The sequence below is a fragment of the Cyanistes caeruleus genome, chromosome 4 (assembly GCF_971803275.1).
Source record: "Cyanistes caeruleus chromosome 4, bCyaCae1.hap1.1, whole genome shotgun sequence".
Lineage (NCBI taxonomy): Eukaryota > Metazoa > Chordata > Aves > Passeriformes > Paridae > Cyanistes > Cyanistes caeruleus.
The window spans coordinates 13,196,703-13,215,159 of NC_141704.1; the positions used below are offsets into that span (position 1 = coordinate 13,196,703).

Sequence of the window (18,457 nt, forward strand, 5' to 3'; positions counted from 1 at the left end):
TTCAGGGTATAGACATAACCCCAGGCACCAGCTTGGAAACCTGCTCTGGCAGGGTGTGCTGCAGTAATCTGTTAATGGGTGTTTTCCTGCTGTTCCTGTCTCTGCTGTTCATTACCCATCCCAGCACCCTCTTGTAGATCTTCCTCCACATCCTCTCACATCCCTCCTGCTCAGTCTGCCTCACAGTGGGAAAAGATTTCCATTCCATCTCTACCTCACCACAGTCAATACACACTGCATGTGATGTAAATTCATCCCTCCTGCTAGAATTTACCTTTGTTTACTCAAATAACAGCACAACATAAACCTTAATATGAAACTCCTCTTAACCTTTGCAGTTTTCAGTCTTTCCCCTACAGGGTTCCCAATAAGCTGAAGGAAAAAAGTTAGCCTTTCAGGCAAGGCCAATAGGCATTGAGACCTGTAAATTCTTAAGTATGCTTAGCAGGCTGGTCTGGGTTTAGAAAAACAAATGTGACAATTAATTGGAAATTAATCCAAAGAGCAAGATCTTGTGATTGCATCTGCCTCACTGAAAGAAAGACATTTCATAAACGTAACATGTAGAAACAAAGTTAAATTAGGCATCATTAAACGTCTGATAATATATTGCTCCAAAGAAAATCAGAAAATGAAGTTTCAACTGGCAGGTCTTCAAACGAGAGCTGTAGCACTTTGTCTGGGGATTCCTGTTTGCTGTGGGATTTTCCAGGGGCAGGAGAGGGAGCAGGGGAACTGTAACACCTTGCAGCCGTAACCAAGGGCTCTGTCCTGCGTCCCTCATGCAGAATAAATTCCCACAGCCAATTTTTTAAGTAAACAGAGTCAGACCTTTCCTTAAATATCTTCCCTCTGCTGAGTCATCAGAGATGGAGATGAGGTCCATTTCTTGGATGCAGCAATAGGATTAACATCCACTCCAAGGCTGCTCTTAGCCCCTCCTGCCACTATTCATCCATCAGTGTCAGTTCTGCTTTTCCCCCAAAATTAGATTAATCTGTCATTCTGGGATTGATAGTTCAAACTATTATCATACAGTATTGCTGCAAAGAAGATATCTGAAGAACTTATTTCTCCACTGGCTTACTGTAGTCCTTCATAGGTGGCAGTGATTACACCAGGCTGTAATCGGACCAGTTCCATCTGTGGGATTGCACTGATTGGATTAAAACCAGATTATTGCCCTTTTTAGTTCCTGAGAACCCCAGTAAAATTTCTTCAAGGGTTAGATTGTGCCATTTACTCAATATTCTATATCTATAACCAGACCAGAGAGAAGTCGAAATGATTAAGCCTCCTGTAACTTTACAAGGCCAACTTCCTCCTTGACATCACATCAATCAAATTCCATAGAAAATGACCCCATGATATATTTGAAGGCAGTTCAGTAAACTGTAATTGATTTAACCTGTGTCAGGGAACAAATAATTTCAAAAGTTCTGGTATCTGAGTAAGTTGTAGATAAATTTTGTGCATTTTGGTTGCATAACTAAACTTGGAAAAGAACTTCTTTAACTGCACGTCTGGCCCTTGGTTTGGTTTCTGCAGGTTACCTCAGATTTCCACAAGGCTCCCAGCCACCCTACTGCACATGATGTGTTTTCCCAGTATGTGGCTCTTGTCAAAAGCCACAAGTGGTTGAATTCTCCTGCAGAAATTGGGTACTTGAGCAAGGGATCATGACATCAAACTGCACACACTCTCAAGGCTGCCTGACAGAGGAGGCAGCCTGCTGCTGATCTGCTTTCCACAGGTTTTCAGTGTTCCATGAGTGTGTCACACACATGGGTCACAGACAGCATTGCTTCTAAACATGGTGGAAAATGCAGAAGAAATAAAGAAATAGTAAGCAGAAACATTTTTTTTCACATCACTGGTTCCTGCCAACCATGTTAAAAGCATTTTTGATTTTCTCTTCTCTTCAAATACATTTTTTCCAGAGAAAAAAATGAAAAAACTTCCATTTCTCTTGCTAAATAAACATAATATCAAGGATGCTGTCTGAGCACAGTAAAATAAAATCAAGAGGAAAAAAATATAACTTGAGGAAGAAAGAGTTCTGCTAAACTCTAACTTGTTTGAGTAGTGTCAGCTATGGTAAGGTTGGACAATAAGTTAGCTACTTAAGGTTGGAAATTCATTCCTTGCAGATAGATTATTGTTGATGGTGGCAAACAAAGAGTGTTTACAAATTGTGACTGATTGATACAAATTATTTTTCTTCTGCAGACAAAAAATATTTACATTTCAATTTAGTTCTAATTTTTTTCCCTTGTTTTTAATATATTCACATATAGAAGCTATCAGCAATCTAGAAGAATATGCAGAAAGTTTAGACACCTCAAGGTTATCTTTATGTGTGTATTCTATTATTAATGTACATAATAATTTTTATTTTACTCTCATCTATTAGTATTCAGGAGAAAATTTACTGGAATGTAAAAATTCTCCACAATTTGCAAGAAAAAAACAACAAGATTTTCTTCTTGTGAAATGGGGATGGAGAAAACATCTCAAAATAAATTTTTGATAACCAAAGGGCCAATGTTTATTTCGATCCCCTGTCATTCCTCAGACTGATTTGAAGCAGAAGTAGCCCCAAGTGTTCACCAGCCTGATACAGCACTTTGTATTCCAGGAAAAGGAAAAAACCCACTTTGTACTTTCTCCAGCCTGAAACTCTAAAAAAAGCCAGAAAAACAGTTGGCTCATCAAGGTCAGTTTTGGTAGATCCCAATCCACAGCAGTAAACACACAGTGTTGGGTTGTGGGATTTACAGACACTTGCAGCCTGACCTCAAAGGCTGCTTCCACACTGGTCTAAAATGAGCATTCCTGAGCTTCAGGGCATGCCCATCTTTCCTCCAAAAGAAAAAAAATAATTAGTATGCTTAGAAATTAAAGAAAAACCTAACCCAAAAAGAAAGTCATAATGAGACATCATTTAAAGGGAGTACTTAATGAAATGCAAATGTTTTACACTGGTTGGAACAGAAATCTTTCTGGAGGAGGAGGAAACTCAGAAGAGGAGGAGAGAACTATGGAAGGGCCTGGGACATTTCCGTGGCCATCATTTCCAGATGTCACATCATCACCAAAATCCAGCCCACTGTGCACAGGGCCCTGAGGTGTACCTGGAAATGTGTTTGAGCTCCCTGAGAGTACAGGGAGCCTCGGGTCCAAAGAAAGTGCCATGGAAAAAGATTGGGCACTGGGTTTGTGACCTGGGCCTGTAGGACCCTGGTTCTTTGTGCCCCAGGTTTGTCTGCTCAGCTGCACAGTCATGGCTGAAATGCACATTCCCGAAGTTTACAGTCCAATGCTCTCCACTGAAAGCTCCTTTCCTTTGCCTCTCTCGACAGGTGACTGAGTGAGCTCTGTGTGGTTCACCTCACACAAAGGGGTCAGTGAGAAGGTGAGGGTGAGAGGGTGTAGGGATGGGGCAGGGGGCATGAGGAAGAAATGGGCTGATGCTAATGGATGAGACCCACCATATAAAGAGCCAAAACTGGATCAAGGTACAGCTTGCTGCCAGACAGTGGGAGAAATACAGGGTAGCTTCAAAGGAGGCATTTTATTGTTGCTTTGGTATGTGCCAAATGTAGGGTGACCCTCAGCAACTTGACGTCCCTGCTCATGCCACTGGGCTTGAGCTGGGTGATCTTTGATCTGGGTCCCTTCCAAGCCAAACCCTTATGATCCAGGGTTCAGGATTACTGATGATGGGGTAGGACATGTCTCCACACAGGAATTACAGTTTCATCCCACTCATACCACCAGGCTCCATGGGCAAGCAGGTGTGGGAGAAAACCACAGCGCTGGTGATCCAGAGCAGAGCCCTGTGGCTGCTCCAGGGGCAGGCACACGTGGAGCATGCCCAGGGCCAGAGCTGTGGGAGTGCCACCCACTTCTTCCTTTATTGAAACCTTCTTCCTGATCCAAAAAGGAGCTTGCAGTGTTGCAGTGCATGGAAATCACCCAACAGCACTCACTGCACTGAGACTCTGCTGCCCCAAATGTTTGCGAATCTGGATTTTATGAAGCCTGATCACTTCAGTGAACAACCTCTTGACCCTGGTGTCCATCCATCACACAGAGCAATGTGTTTGCCAACAGGAATATCTGCTTGGACAGTCAATGATTTAATAAGCTTTTCTTCCTACACAGAGTTTATTGATTTTTGCTTTTAGTGAGAGCAAAATACTGTATTGTCAGAGTAGGTGTTTTGCGGTGCTTGCATCCTTTCCTCGTGTATACTTTGTTATATTTCCCTCTCTATGATTTCCATCATCCCTTATTGCCACAGATATGCTTCCTGTCATCTTTGTGCCCTGAAGCATATAATTTTCTTTTCACTCATACCTTGATTAATGTCTTCATAAGTTCTGCTTTCCTCTACCTTACTGTGGCACGGTTTCTCTAGAAGGTAGTTTTCTGGGAAAACCGTTGGGATTTGGGTTTGCTTTTTTTTGTAATTGTCATTAATTTCCCCTTCTCCATTTGTCTTTGGCAATTCCAAATATTTTATCCTCATGTCTTTCTTGATTTTTTTATTTCTCAAGTTAGCAAGATGTTTTTAAATAGTTGTTAAATTAGCTGACTTAAATATTTATCTCTACAAGTCAGAATTCTATATTTTTAATTCACAAGCCTGTGAATGTGGGCTTTGTGTCTAATTTGCACCTCCCTTCTGACTATTTAGTGAGGACAATTCTAGAAAAGTCAATGGATTATACCGTGGCCAAACTTGTAGATGCTCATGACGGAGTGCAATCACATCTTTCAACTTTCCATTAAATAACTCATTCTTCATCCTTCTGAAAACACGTGACTGACACATTGGTTTTCCTGTTTATTACCCCTCTCCACATCCTTAAAAACAAACCAACAAACCAATAAATAAATAAATCAGGAAATATTTCTGTGCTTAACCACACATTAATGAGTTATGTTTCTCAAGAAACAGCTTTGTCCCTTGTAACTCAACTGCTTCCCCCAGAAAGTCACAGGAAGAAAATATGTGTGGGGTCCTGCTGGAACCAGCATGGTCTAGGAGGAAGAGCAGGATCTTAAATTTCTTACTGTATCGCCATGAGACCAGATAATTATCTGCTGAGCACCCATGATCTGCTACTTGTCAGTGGATTTTGCTGTTTGGAAACCATTCAGAAGCTGGAGGAAAGTTACTTCCTCTAAGGGCTGAATACTCCAGGGTCCCAGACATGGGATCTGGGTTAACACAAGGCACTGCACCTTCAGGCTCAGCCCACATATCTTTTTTCTCCCTGGGCTTCTCCACCACTGCTACCACTGTTCAGATTTTCACACTTCTATAGTAAGTATATGGAGAATTGACAATTTATTTCAGTGATGAATAAGGGACTCTCCATACTAAAAAAAGTCTAGAAGTACCAGGATAGAATGTCAGCATTCTCTTTTTTTTTTTTTTTTTGTCTCAACTAGATCTCCTCTCTCTAAAGAGCTGCATTTTGTCAAAGATAAATTGATGAAAGCCTGAAGCATCATTGCATGACGCACTCACTTTCCTGTTGCAAAGCCAAGCGTAGGAGTTAATTTTTGCCAGCTTCTTGCCATGAGACTGACAACTTAAAGGAATAAAAAGTAGCTACAAAGAGCCTCAAAGAAGATGGGGATTATTGTTTTGCTGCAGGTGAAATCATATCCACCTTCTTTTGAGCCTTTTAGCCCTGTTGAGTTCAATCCCACCATAGACTGAATATTCTAAATATACTGGGAACTATTTGCTGGGTGCAAAGGCTTAGCCAGAGCCACAGCACAGCATTTCTAGTCCAAGCTGCAGGACTGACACACAGAGCCTGCACAGGTGAGCTCACAAACTAAGTGAGGGTGAGGCTCTCTAATAGGCATTGAAAGGACGTCGTAACTCCACTGAAGAAAAAATAATTGTTTGTCTCTGAAAGATGAAGAGAGAGAGAAAACAGAGTGAGGATATTTATTTTAGTGAAGAAAAAGTATTGAGTTTCAGGTAGAAAACTCTCTCAGGATGAGAACACAGGTTTTTCTCTTGAATGATCCCCCAGATGAAGGCAGCACCCACTGGAGTTGTGCCAGCCTGGCTCAGTGCCGCAGGCTGCCCATCATGCCCAGGACAGGTGGGAGCTGATGCGCTCACCCCTGCTGTCCCTCTGCTCTGGGAACAGTTTCAGTGAGGACAGACAAGCAAGGGGCTCATTGTGCTGCAAGGCATTTTGGAAACACAGCAAGACAGGCTTTAGGACTGAATGCCAGTGCTGGTTCCTGACATGACTATCCTGTTGGAAGAGGAGAAAAAGCAAGGAGGGGTCTCTTCTCCCTGCAAGAGCCCCAGCTGGCATGTACACCCCTGTGCGCCTCCAGATAGCTCATACAGGGTTCCAGAACTTGAAGCTGGAAAAGACAACTGGATTTTATCACCACTCTTAAAATATCACCCATTTGTGCCCTTATTGGGATGGACTGAAACGTAGCATGTATTCAAGAAAACTGTCTCTTAGAAAAGCATTGAGACATCTTCATCAAGCCCTGCAGACTCCTTGTCTTCTCTCAGCAGTTTGATTCAAACCCTCACTATTAAAATGTTTTTCCTAATTTCCACTCCAGATATATTTGGCTTCAGCTTTTAACCATTCATCCTTTTCCACCAAAATAAAGAGCTCATTTGTCTCTGTGAAGAGTTATTCTCTGTAATCAAGACTTTTCAGTCTTTTTGATAAGCTAGACAGACAGTGCTTTCTAAACCTCCCTCTACCCATTAGGTGCTTTCTGTAGTCCTTGGCCCACTTTTGCAGCTCTTCTCTGCCTCTTTCCCAGTTCTTCAGCATCCTCAGTAGATACTAAGACCACAGATAGCACTGTTAGCCTTAGCTCCTGCCTCCATCTCAGCATCCCCTGTTTATCCAGTCAAGGTCTCATTAGCCTTCTGAGTTATTAGACAACTTGAGCTTTTGTCTTCTTGTTTGGCCTCTAAGTCCTTTAGAGAAAAAATAGCACTTAACTAGAGCAGCTACTATTTATTTTTCTGTGGAGTTTAACTCTCTATTTGTCTGTGCTTAAAACACTGGATTTGTCTGACCAAGCAACAGGTCTCGTATCGCTGCATCCTCCTCATCTTTTAAACATAACATTGATTCTTGTGCAAGCTGCAGATTTTATCAGCCACGATCCAATGTAGCATCTGCACTGCTGATGAGCAGTTTTAGGTTTAGGAACAATCATTATACATCCCTACTAGGTATCCCCATGTTTAATGATGATGGCTTATTGCCAAATGGTGCTCAGGGAAAGTAGTTCTTCATTTTTGTTCCCTACGTGCTTTATTAAGCCTACATAGTGCTCACATTATGCCCTGAAATATCAAGTCAAACACCTTAGAAAGTCTTTTATATTGCACATATATTGCATAAGTCCACATTTTATATAAGCTTACTTGAAATCTGGGACAGAGCATAATGTTTGTCTACACTGCAGGCTTCGCTCTCGCTGCTTTAGTTTGGCAGCTGGAGGCAACCTCCAGCCATAATCTCCAAGAGCCCTGCACGAGCTCACTTCCCCTGGCACCCTACCTGCCTCCTTAGCAGCACAGTTAAAAAGCCTTTCACATCAATTCATTGAGAAAGTGATGGCAGTGTTTGAGAGAAACAAATGTAATTTGTTAATCAGCATTTTTCTGGCATTTATACAGGCATTTACTCAATAATTCCCTTGTCCACACAGAGAGAGGACCTACCTGTAGGAGATTTTCATTTAGGCCTGAACAGGAGAACAGGAGACTTGGTGATCTCTGAGAAGTTTCCCTCCTACCCAAAATCTTAGACAGCACATTGTCAAAGGAGACAATCTTGGCTAGGAATGAATACCTACCACAGACAGAGATCAAGACTTCATCCCCTCTCAGCATTGCAGAGGTGTCCAGGGCAGTCCCAGCACACTTTTCATCATGAAATGATGGAAAGATTTAATACATCTGGAAAGATTTAATAGAGTAGAAGGGGGACAAACAATAACTATCTTCCTGGAATACAAGAGTAGGAAACAGCAGGGATCCATACAAATGCTCTTGAGTAGAAGAAGCTCTTGACCAACCAGGAAAGCTGAGTATTTCTTCTGTGTTCTATGCAGAGCTCAGAAGTCTTTCATTTCCAATGCCTCCTGGCCTTTATGTTTTCTGTCACAGACAGTCTTTCTGCATTATATTGGCTTTTCTGGATCCCAAGCTTAGGAAGCCATCTCTCTCCCCAAACTGCCAGCTCCCTACATACAGCCTGCTTTGTGACTGCTTTAGGAGGGTTACATCCCTGAAAGGTGGGTGCTACAGCATCATTCCTTCACACTATCACCACTTTGTCAATATAACACTCTGGAGCATGCTGCACCTGCAAAGGAATTATGGGATAGGTCTAGATTGATATCTAACTGTCAAGGATTTTATGACTGATTTTCACAATCAAAATTTAAAAAAACTTTTTAAAACCAAATACCATTTATTTAATAATTCAGTACTGCTGTGACAACCACACTCCTCTTGGAGTCAGGAATTCCTTAGGCAATGATACAGGTTCTCAAAAACTGCTGAACTGCTGTGCTGAAACTTTGAAGAAAAAAGTTCAACCTGAGGCACAAAGAAATAACAGAACATTCCAGTGCAAATGATTAACATTGTGGGTATTTATTATTGACTGCAAACAGGAGTGTGCAAAGCACTCAGCAAATGGCACAGCCCCAGCCTGGCACTCATGCAGCTGCCACCCTGCTGCACTGGGGCAGGGGCTGGGGGAGGGCTCCTCCAGCACCCCACTGCTCCTTGTGCTCCCTGGATGGCTGTCAGCCACTGCCCTCTGATGATAAAGCAAATTTTAGGATTCCCTTTGTTTAAAGCAGTTGTTAAGGTTGCACAACTAACTGGCTTGCTGCAAAGAAATAGGTGAAATCTATACCTAAGGCATTCCCACTGAGCTGGATGCAATTTTTCTTCGGGTTCTTTTGAAATCTTCCTCTTTCGTAGCAGAATTTCAGACTAATAGTTCTTCCTTTTTCAGCCTTTCCTGCTGGAATAAGGACTTTTCTTCCTCCACATGTGTCAGCAATGTGGTGGCTGTGAGGAGGAATGCAGTACAGGAGACTGGCAGTGGTCAAGCTTTTCAAAAGGACTTTTGGGGGACCCAGTTGGAATCGACTTTCAGGAAGAGAATGTCCATGAAAACAAATTCCCGTGCTGAGAAGTTTAATGCAGAAGTTTGATCATTAGCTATGTTTGAGGAACAGTGTCCCAGCATTTAGCAGAAGAAAGGGCAAGGCTCAGCTCTTCCATTCTGTGTGACCATTGCCTCCTCAGCCCCACGGCGACCCTGGCCTGTGTGTCTGTGCTGAAGGATGATCCCATTTCCCCACAGCCAGGGTTTCTTCCCACCTTGCTGTGGCTGTGCTGTACTGACTGGTTACCAGCCCAGCTGTGCTGGGGTGACCTTCATTGCCCTGCACTGTGGAAGCTGTTCCATTTTTTATAAATACCTCAAAGTTCACTGCATGAAGGGACTGCAACTAGGGCTTCTTCCCTCTGATGCAAGGAGTAGGAACAGTTGCTTTGAGTTAGACCCTTTTCTGCCTCCACTGGCTGATACAAAGAATATTTTCCTTCTCCCTTCTGCACACAGGTGGCACTTGGGCTGTAGTTTCTTTGAATGCTTTATGTTGCAATTTTACCTTTGAAATATGCACCTTTTAGTAGCCACTCTAAATTCTGATTATATCTTTGTTTCTCCTGAGGAATTGAGGGAATGCACTCCTTGTGTCCAAATTACAGAGTTAGTTACCCAGGTGCAACACACATGCCAAGGGGGATGAATAGTGGGAGGAGGAGCACGGCAGCAGTTCACAGTCATTGCTGTATATTTTACTGTTAATATAATAAGTTGCTACTTGCAGACAGCAGGAATGCCCCTGCAAAATAATGCAAAGAGGGAGCAGGAGTAGCTGTGACACAGCTGGCTTGTGCCAGCTCCTTAGACTCAGCACTTATTCCTGTCTGTGCCAGCCTGCAATTTGAGGGCAGCTGTAGCTGCTCACCTCAGGGCTGAATTTTCGTGACTGCTTGTCTTTGAATGTTTCTGATGATTGCCTACCACACTTGTTAATGATAAGTGCTCAGTGTGGGGGAATTTACAGGCATGACAAGGCTGCAAGCAGACAAGGAGCTTGGCTGTGATCAGAGAGGTGCTCTCCTCTTGGTTTCTGGGTCCCTTGGTCCACGCAGCAAGAGGCTGGTGCCGAACAGTGCTGGCAGTTTCAGCTTTGCCAAAGAAAGGAGAAAGAATCTGGTGGTGCTCCAAAATTCAAAACACTGTAAGGATGTTCAAAGAATCTGTGTTCAAATGACACGGGGAAGACACTCACCTGTGCTGAGGTACCCTCCACGGGCTGTGCCATCCAGAAGAGAAGGACCACAACAGTAGTGTCAGCTTGAAGGCATCTGTTCTCATGGGGTGCAAATTCCCTTAATACTAATTACAAGGGCCCTGGTTTTACAGTTATATATGAGATTTATCTAATATGCATCTTTAAGAGTTTATCTTGATCCTTCATGGCTGTGATTTCTGATTTATACTAATTTGAGATCTGAATCAGACACCTTATCTAGTATGCAGCATACTGATGGTTACAAAACCTAATTTGTCCTAGAATAGCCTGGTTTTGCAAGAGGACATTGCACTGAGAGCCTTTTCTTGTATAATAATTTTGCTTTAGAATCTGATTACTCATGGTTCCTATCAGATCTGAATTGCAGATATCTGGGAGAGTGTAGCACTGGGATATTTTAGATTGAAATCACTCTGCTATCTGTTCTACTACAGCTCTTTTCTAAAGTAGGCTTTATGTTATAAATTACTTTATAGATTTGTAAAGCATGACATAGAAACATTATATACCCTGTGAGTGCTTTAAAATTAATTTGTTCTTGAGCGTGTCCATGTATGAATGAATTTGACATAAGCCTTTCAATTTTATGCTTCGCTACAGAAAGTGCACACAGTACCAACTGTAAATCAACTGCCACACTTACTGAAATAACTACTCAGCTATGAAAAGAGAGTCTGGCCAATATTTAAAGAAGATTTAGATACAAAAATAATAATGCGTGCAAGAGAGCTGACATACTACCTTGGGACTTTCAAATCTGAACCAGTGAGATCAGTAAGGTAACATCAATGGGCAGAACCTTCAGGTTAGGGCTGTCTGACAGAGAGACCAGGAAACTGAAGGAAGTCAGTTGAGATCATGGTGTTGTCTTGTGTCATTGTCTTGACCGCCTTCCCTGAGCTGAATGACCCACAAGAACTCACCAGCAGCACTCCTATGTGAGCAGGTAAAGATCACACCCATGGGCTGTCACAAGAAGTGGGATTTTCAATGCACATGACTGATGTTCAGAAGGGATAAGCAGCATTTAGAAACAACATTTTTCATTCTTTTATTATTTAAAAAATAAAATTTTGGATCACAACAATTCTTTATGAACTTGTGTCAAATTCAGCAGTAATGGTTCAATCCCTCCCTTGCCTGGGAGAAAAGAGGCCCCAGTCCTCTGCTCCAGGGCAGCTGCTGCTCATCCAGCACATTCTGGGGAATGTGGCTGAAACCTGTTATTTTATTGACCTAATTCAATGTAAATATCTTCACTGGCCTTTGCTACAAAGCTAAATCCTGATGGTGCTGTGTCTCAACCAAAGGTTGGACAGAAAACTCACTCAAACACGTGCTCTGCTCTGCTCTGCTCTGCTCAGCTGCTGAGCATTTGTACAGTTGGAATGAAAAGTAAAATAGTCACAGCAGGAGAGCTGGAGAACATCTTATTTCAGGTGACCTCTGGCTGGAGCTAAAGAACATCTCTAGTAAAAGAAGGGCTTTGACTCAAATCTCTGTGTGTAGAAGAGTGGTTTTTGACCTCAGTGAATGCCTTTTCCTTTGAACATGAGGTCAGGGAAGAATAGTTGCCACACCTTATTCTTCCACTTTGTGATGCCAGGCTTTTTTTCCTCTACTTTTATACCATGTCCCTCAAATAACGTATTTTGCTGATCTGAAATTAATTTTTTCAGAATTACATTTCAAAAGGCTGACAGTAATCCTTTTTTCGCCCTTTCTGCTACTGAACCAAAAAAATCAATGATTCTTACAGCTGCCATGGTGAGAACCCCCAGCTCATGTTGCCAGACTGAGAGTCTAGGGAGACCCAAAACATAAGCAGCAGCCTAAAAGGGAAGAGAAACTAAGAGAGACCTTGCCCAAATGCCATAGATATAGGTATTGAAATTCCTGTTGACTGTAGTGATTCAGCAAAGAAATCTTTGTCTTTTATACTACAGGGAATTTTAATACAGCTCAGACATACACACAAGACATATACCTCATATTTTAATACACAAGACATATACCTCAGAAGCAAAACCAAGCATTTTGATGGGTGAAATAACTTCAGGAACAGGAGATTTTAAAAAACATGTATTTATAGTAATAAAATAAAGGGATGAAAACTGAAGGTGCAATTAAACAGATTAAGCCCAAACTGTTGCTTCTCTGAGAAAACAGTGGAAATAAGCTTCAGTTGGGAAAACATGTAAGAAGAATGTTTTTTATTTTCAATAGGGTGTTAAATGCTGTGTTCTTATAATAGCAGGCACAACATGATGCTTTTAAATAGCTTAGGTACAGCAGCCCTGTGTGACTTAGATGTAATCATTGACATATTCTGCACACAAAACATTTGAGAGCTACTCAAATGAAATTATTATTAGTAGTAATATAGAGTTCCTACTAAAAACCCCAAAATGGTTTTTTTTTATGGGCAAGTATTAAGATAACTACTAGTTATTCTAATGTAAATCTATTATTTACACTACTATTAATAGCTGCCCACATAGAAATTGTTGTTGGGTTTTTAGGTGTTTCTGTTTTCCAAAGTCAATGGGGAGAACTTTTCTACAAATGTTTTCTATTAAAAAATACGCCAGAACTACATTTCATCTCATCCTTGCTATTAATTCTCCCCAGGATGCTCTGGGTTGTGGGCAGGTACTCGGAGCCTCATTGCCCAGTGCTCTGCTGACAGCAGTGCACTGCAGAAACCAAGTCAGGGCTCTCCCTACTTCTGTTGCTCACCCCTTTCCCAGTCAGCATGTGAGAAGAGAAAAATGTCTTCTCCTCTTCCTTGCAGGCTCCAGCAATGAAGGTGGGTCTGGCTCTAGAGTCCAGGTCTCCATCCAGCAAAGCTTTTAAGCATGCAGTTAATCCATCCCCATTTAGAAAAGTGCAGATGTAGCTACATTTTGCCAAGTGAGATCCGGGAGCACACGCCAGCTAAGGGACTTTGGTAAGGGCTTTGGTGAGCAGGGATGGGCAGCTGGGAGGGGACCACAAAAAGGCAACAGATAAAAGGAGCAGAGAGGACAGCTCCAGTAGTATTGGAGAAGCAGGAGCAAGGAGAGCTGAGTCAGGCCATGTCTCAAAAAAGCTCACGCCAATTTCAGTGCTTTTGTTGACTCTGGTGTCACCTTTCCCAAGTCACTTCACTGTGCCATTAGAGTTAAGAGCAACCTCTGACAAAATCCTTCTGAGATTTACACAAACAAAGGGCACACTGTGAAAACCAAGTGTTAATGATTACATCTTGGCTGAAATTACCTGGTTTCAGAGGTAATTTCCATTATCTCTCTAGAACTTGCTAGAAGTTCTTGATTTTGACCTTGGGGACACACTTGTGGCCTCACTTCTTCCAGTGCTTCACACTTCACACTTCACTACTACACATGTACTCAGGATCCCATTAGGTCAGGCACAAGGAAAGAGACAGGAGTCAGGGCAAAATGCTCAGACTAATTCTCCAAACATCATGGGCAGATTTAAGAGCAGCCAAGGGAAAATAACTCACAGCCCCTCTGCTTGTGGAAGGCTATGCATGCCACATTCATGTGATCCTGCAGCAATGACCACAGGGAAAAAAGCAGCTTTCAGGCAAGTTAGTTTCAAGAATGGAAATAACTGTGTCTGGGAAGGAGGGTGAGATTTTGGTTGCTGGGAGTAAAAAATTGACACAGAAAATAAAAGGCCAGACCTGCTGAGTAGCCCGTTTTCAAGAGTCTCTTCTCACTGCCTGGGACCAAACCCCAGCTCGGCTGAAGAACAGGACACAAATCCAGATGTTCATGCTCAGAGTACTCCCCAATATGCCATGACTGCCTCTTACCTTTGGTATGTGGGCTGTTAATTTACTGGAACGTTTGAAGCACAGGATGAAAATGTCTCTGATGATCTCAAATGGGAAGCCCTTCTTCAATGAAATTCCTCACAGGAAATTTTCTTTTTGGAGAAGTATATACCAAAAAAATGCTAAAGACTGTATTGTTCGAGACAAATCTAAGAGCTGCTGTCATCTAAAATAAGCAGCTAGTGCACTTTGATGTACAGCAGAAAATTTTTGGATGTTGCAAAAATAGCCCCTTGTATTAATCTGACAGGTCTGGCCCCCCTGGAGGTGCACAAAGCCTTAGCACAAGCAAAGCTTCCTGATGCCTTGCTGAGTCACTACATCACCAGCTCCTGACAGAAAGCCTTCTTCTAAATGTGCCCTGTAGGCTTCACTAATTGCTGTGATGTATAAAATAGGGCATGTGAAGATGATACAGGTTACAGAGCCTGAAAAATGAAGTTTAATTATAAGCTACAAAATCTCAACATCATAAAGATTGTTTCTGTTCAAGATCCGACAAGGCTTCTTATATCTTACTGCAAGACATCTGTGGCTTTAACTCATCAAGCACTTTAGTTTTCCCTCAAAAATAGGAGAACTTCATCTTAAGAAACAAATTAAACAACTACTTTTTATACTAAATACGCTTAACGTAAAGATTTCTCCCTATTATTTCATAAACACCGTGAGATTACAGAGGCTCAGCTAGCTTAGTAAAGATGAATAGTGTGTGATCCTGGGAATACAGCCATTGCATTAGTTATTCTTCCTTTCCATTGTGTTAGGCTTTTTGTAAATAATCTGCATGTTTAATGAATGGAGACTAATTAAGAAGAAAGGACATGCTTTACTGTAGTATTAAAACCTGTTCATTGCCATAGGCAAGATGTCATCAATATTTCTAGATGAAAATTACTACTTGCGATATACATCATGCAGAATTTTACTGTAACCATTAAAAAAGGCTAAAAGAATGTTTTATCACTGGGTACAAACAGCCATATGCAGATTTAAAACTATGTAACCAAATGCATAATTCATCAATGTATATGATACTTTGGAAGAAAGGCATTATAACAAACTTGATTATTTCACAGATCCCAAAAGACAGAAAAATCTCTTTATCTCCAGAGCAAGGCTGCTCTATACATCTAAATAAGACCAGTCAAGTGTGCTAATATCAGTTGTTTCACTGCAAGTATGTACTTCCCTTATTGTCCTTAACAGATTTCCCTAAATTCACAGTGGTAACAAAACAGTTACCACTGCCCCAAACAGCTGATTTATATGCCAAATAGCATGGTGGAGTAAATGCCACTTAGGACCAGTTCTATCAGCTTTGTTCGTACAAACAACCACATTGATTTAAATAGAATCAATCAAGTCAGCAGGGTTCAGTCAGACAATGTCTACATTAGCAATAGGAGCAGCACTGTGGGAGGAAACAGCTTCTGCTGGGGGCTCAAAGTCGGTGCCAGCGGCGTGGTGGAGACACGATGTTATTCCAGCCAAGCTCCTGCTTGGCCCCACAGCTGCCTATTAGCAGCTGGAACAAACACAGCAACTGGGAAATTCACTTCAGAAACATTCTCCTGATCCCAGCTGAAACAAGGATGTGGGCACATCCCCAGATGGCCACAAGCCTGCCAGTGTCTAACATCATCATCACGGTTTAGCAAAGAAAAGTTCCTCTGAGTCTTCTCCATGGCATTCCAAGGAAGGGGCTGCACATCCCATGTGCTGAGGTGGCATCACAGCCTGTGTGTCCTGCAGGGCTGGACAGGCAGGGACATCCTTGGGTGATCCCAGGGAAAGCTCAAGTGCCTGAGGAAAGGGAGAGCATGAGGTGCATGGGAACCTTCATCAGTGTTTGAATGAAGAATTGGTTTTCCAAGGATGTTTCCCAAGTGTATCCAGTTGGTGCAATGATTCTGAATTTAATGGCTGCCACCTAATCTTCACAAAACTGCATCAATTCAACTTAACCAGGATGTGCCAGAGGAGGCAGGGAGCCAAGCATGATTACATTGCTACAAATTCCTGATCATTGACTCTCACAGTGCAGAATGATCAAAATAAAATAGGGAATAGGAAAATGATATCACTGTTACTTGCTTAATAAGATACTTTACCTCATTTTTCCCCAGCATTATAAATGAGACAGTTGTCTTGCTTTTTATCTCGGTACTCATACAGTGTATCCTTCAGCACCTCTATTTGTTCTGTTTTTCATTGCTGAAATAATGGTAGAGATAAGCCAATGGAGGCACTCCAGTACCAGTGTACAAAGTCACAGCTCTCAAGAAAGACAGAAATAAAATTCTTTTTTCAAAAAAAACTACATACACAAATACATATATTTTTATTTTTTTTTCTTCCTTACTGCCTACTGTGAATCTTCAGAAAAGTCAATATGTTGATTATTCTCAGCAGGGACATGCCAATCACATAATCAATACATTTATATCCAGCTACAGTATGTAATTTCTCTGTTGTATTTTGCAGTTCTTCTACATTAGGCCCAGCTAGAAAATACAACTCTGGTGGTATTTTGGCTCTTTGTGATTTATATTTTAAATCCACAGTAAAGTCTTTAAATTCTTTTCAAAATAGTTTTCAAGTGATAGTGGAACCATTGGTCTGTGTTCTCAGTTAAGAAATTACTGTTTTGAGATAGTGTCTCGAATTCTATCTATTTTAGTATCTCCTTTCAGGCTCCCCTTGAGTAGCAGAAGTTTAGACCAACTGATTACTCTGCCCCTCTCTCAGGAGATAATTGTTTTCTCCATCTTGTTATGCATTTTTAGCTGCTCAGTGGTGTAAAGTGTAGATGTGCAAGTACTGTTTTTCTTGATACAAATCCTTCAGCTTTCAGGTGACTTAGTACCTGTCCTCATCAGACATGAAAGGTTTATGCGCTGTGCAAAGTGCTGTAAATTCACAATAAATTACAGGAGTAATTACAGGAGATGACTGAAGATACTTTGAGATGCAAAGCACTGTTAGGTTCCCCTGAGCTTTCTCAGGGTAGCATGGGCACAAGATCTCACCAGAGGAGGCTTCTGGGGCTACATAATTAAAAGCACAGTGCATGGCTAACCTTAAAATTTAAGCCAAAAGGAAAGTGTGTGCATAGAAGGATTTGTGAGGCTGGGTCTTTCAAATGGTACCTATGATTTTGGAAGTATAATCAAAAATGTACAGGAGCAATGCATCAAAAAGATCTTGATGTAACATTTTTATTTTATTACTGTAATTTCTCACCTAGAAGAAAGACTTCTACAGATGGTTCCATACTGAGATGAGAACTCATAAAATTTTATCTTTGGTCTAATTCATTGTAATGATTTGTAGGTGTTTGTTTTTTAATTTTGCATCTTTATTCAAATATTTTTAAAGTAGCCAGATTAACATAGTGTTCAAAATTGCTCACTGATCAAAAGGTATTACTGGGTGTTTTGATTCTGATATGACAGCAAAAAATTAATCTTACGGACACCAAAATTCTTCACTTGTTTATGTGTTTATTTATGTTCTGTTACTATTTCCTCCTCTGCTAATACCAGTTTTTTCATCTGCCTCTTTAGTAATCCATTGAATCACTTACTTGGCTTTCAGAAAATTCCCTGTCTGGATAAGCTGAGATAGAAGCCTGAAACATTTACAATCTCCACACTACAGCCAATAAAGAGATTGTTTACAAATTATACTGTGATGTGCGAGATCTCACTTGATTATACCTTAACTATTGTGTTTTTCCCTCCCTACCTCACAGATGATGGAAATGCTTAAAACAAGTTAAGGTAGTATGACACAGACTAACGTAAGTGTGAGCATGGCATCCAGGGGACAAGCTGTGAAATGTTTGCGTGCTTCTGCCAAAATGCGTTGCATGGCTTTCTGCTGTTGTCTCGTGTTTCTGATGTTAGGCAGCATGTCCAGCAACATGTAAGCATTTCATTTGATATTTATATTCCAGCTCAGCTTTGGTTTTGTGTAGTCTTAATATTCTGCCTTTTTTGGTAGCTTGTGGCAGCTGCTAGTGGCAAATCTGCAAGCTGTGTATGTCATTCCTAAGTGACCTTCAGAAGTACCTGCTAGGACCGGGACCCCACTGGATATGGATGTTTATAAATCCATGGTAGAGATGTTGAAGTGTGCAGTTCAAGTGGGCCAGGAGCAGAATCTTCCCTCCTG

At 41.4% G+C, this 18,457-nt stretch overlaps 1 protein-coding gene across 6 annotated transcripts in view; it reads left to right on the forward strand.

Moving 5' to 3' along the window:
- The window catches only part of LHFPL3 (LHFPL tetraspan subfamily member 3), a 232,676-nt gene that overhangs the window by 177,876 nt on the left and 36,343 nt on the right, over window positions 1-18,457 (forward strand). For 2 of the 6 annotated variants that reach the window (XM_086886721.1, XM_086886724.1), the window contains one exon: window positions 18,036-18,063. The exons of 2 other annotated variants lie outside the window; for them this stretch is intronic. In XM_086886721.1, the coding sequence (XP_086742847.1) occupies window positions 18,036-18,052 (17 nt within the window). In that variant the 3' untranslated portion in view covers window positions 18,053-18,063. Of the gene's footprint in view, window positions 1-18,035; window positions 18,084-18,457 lie in introns of all 6 variants that reach the window. 2 more of the 6 variants (XM_086886720.1, XM_086886723.1) reach the window with 1 other exon arrangement.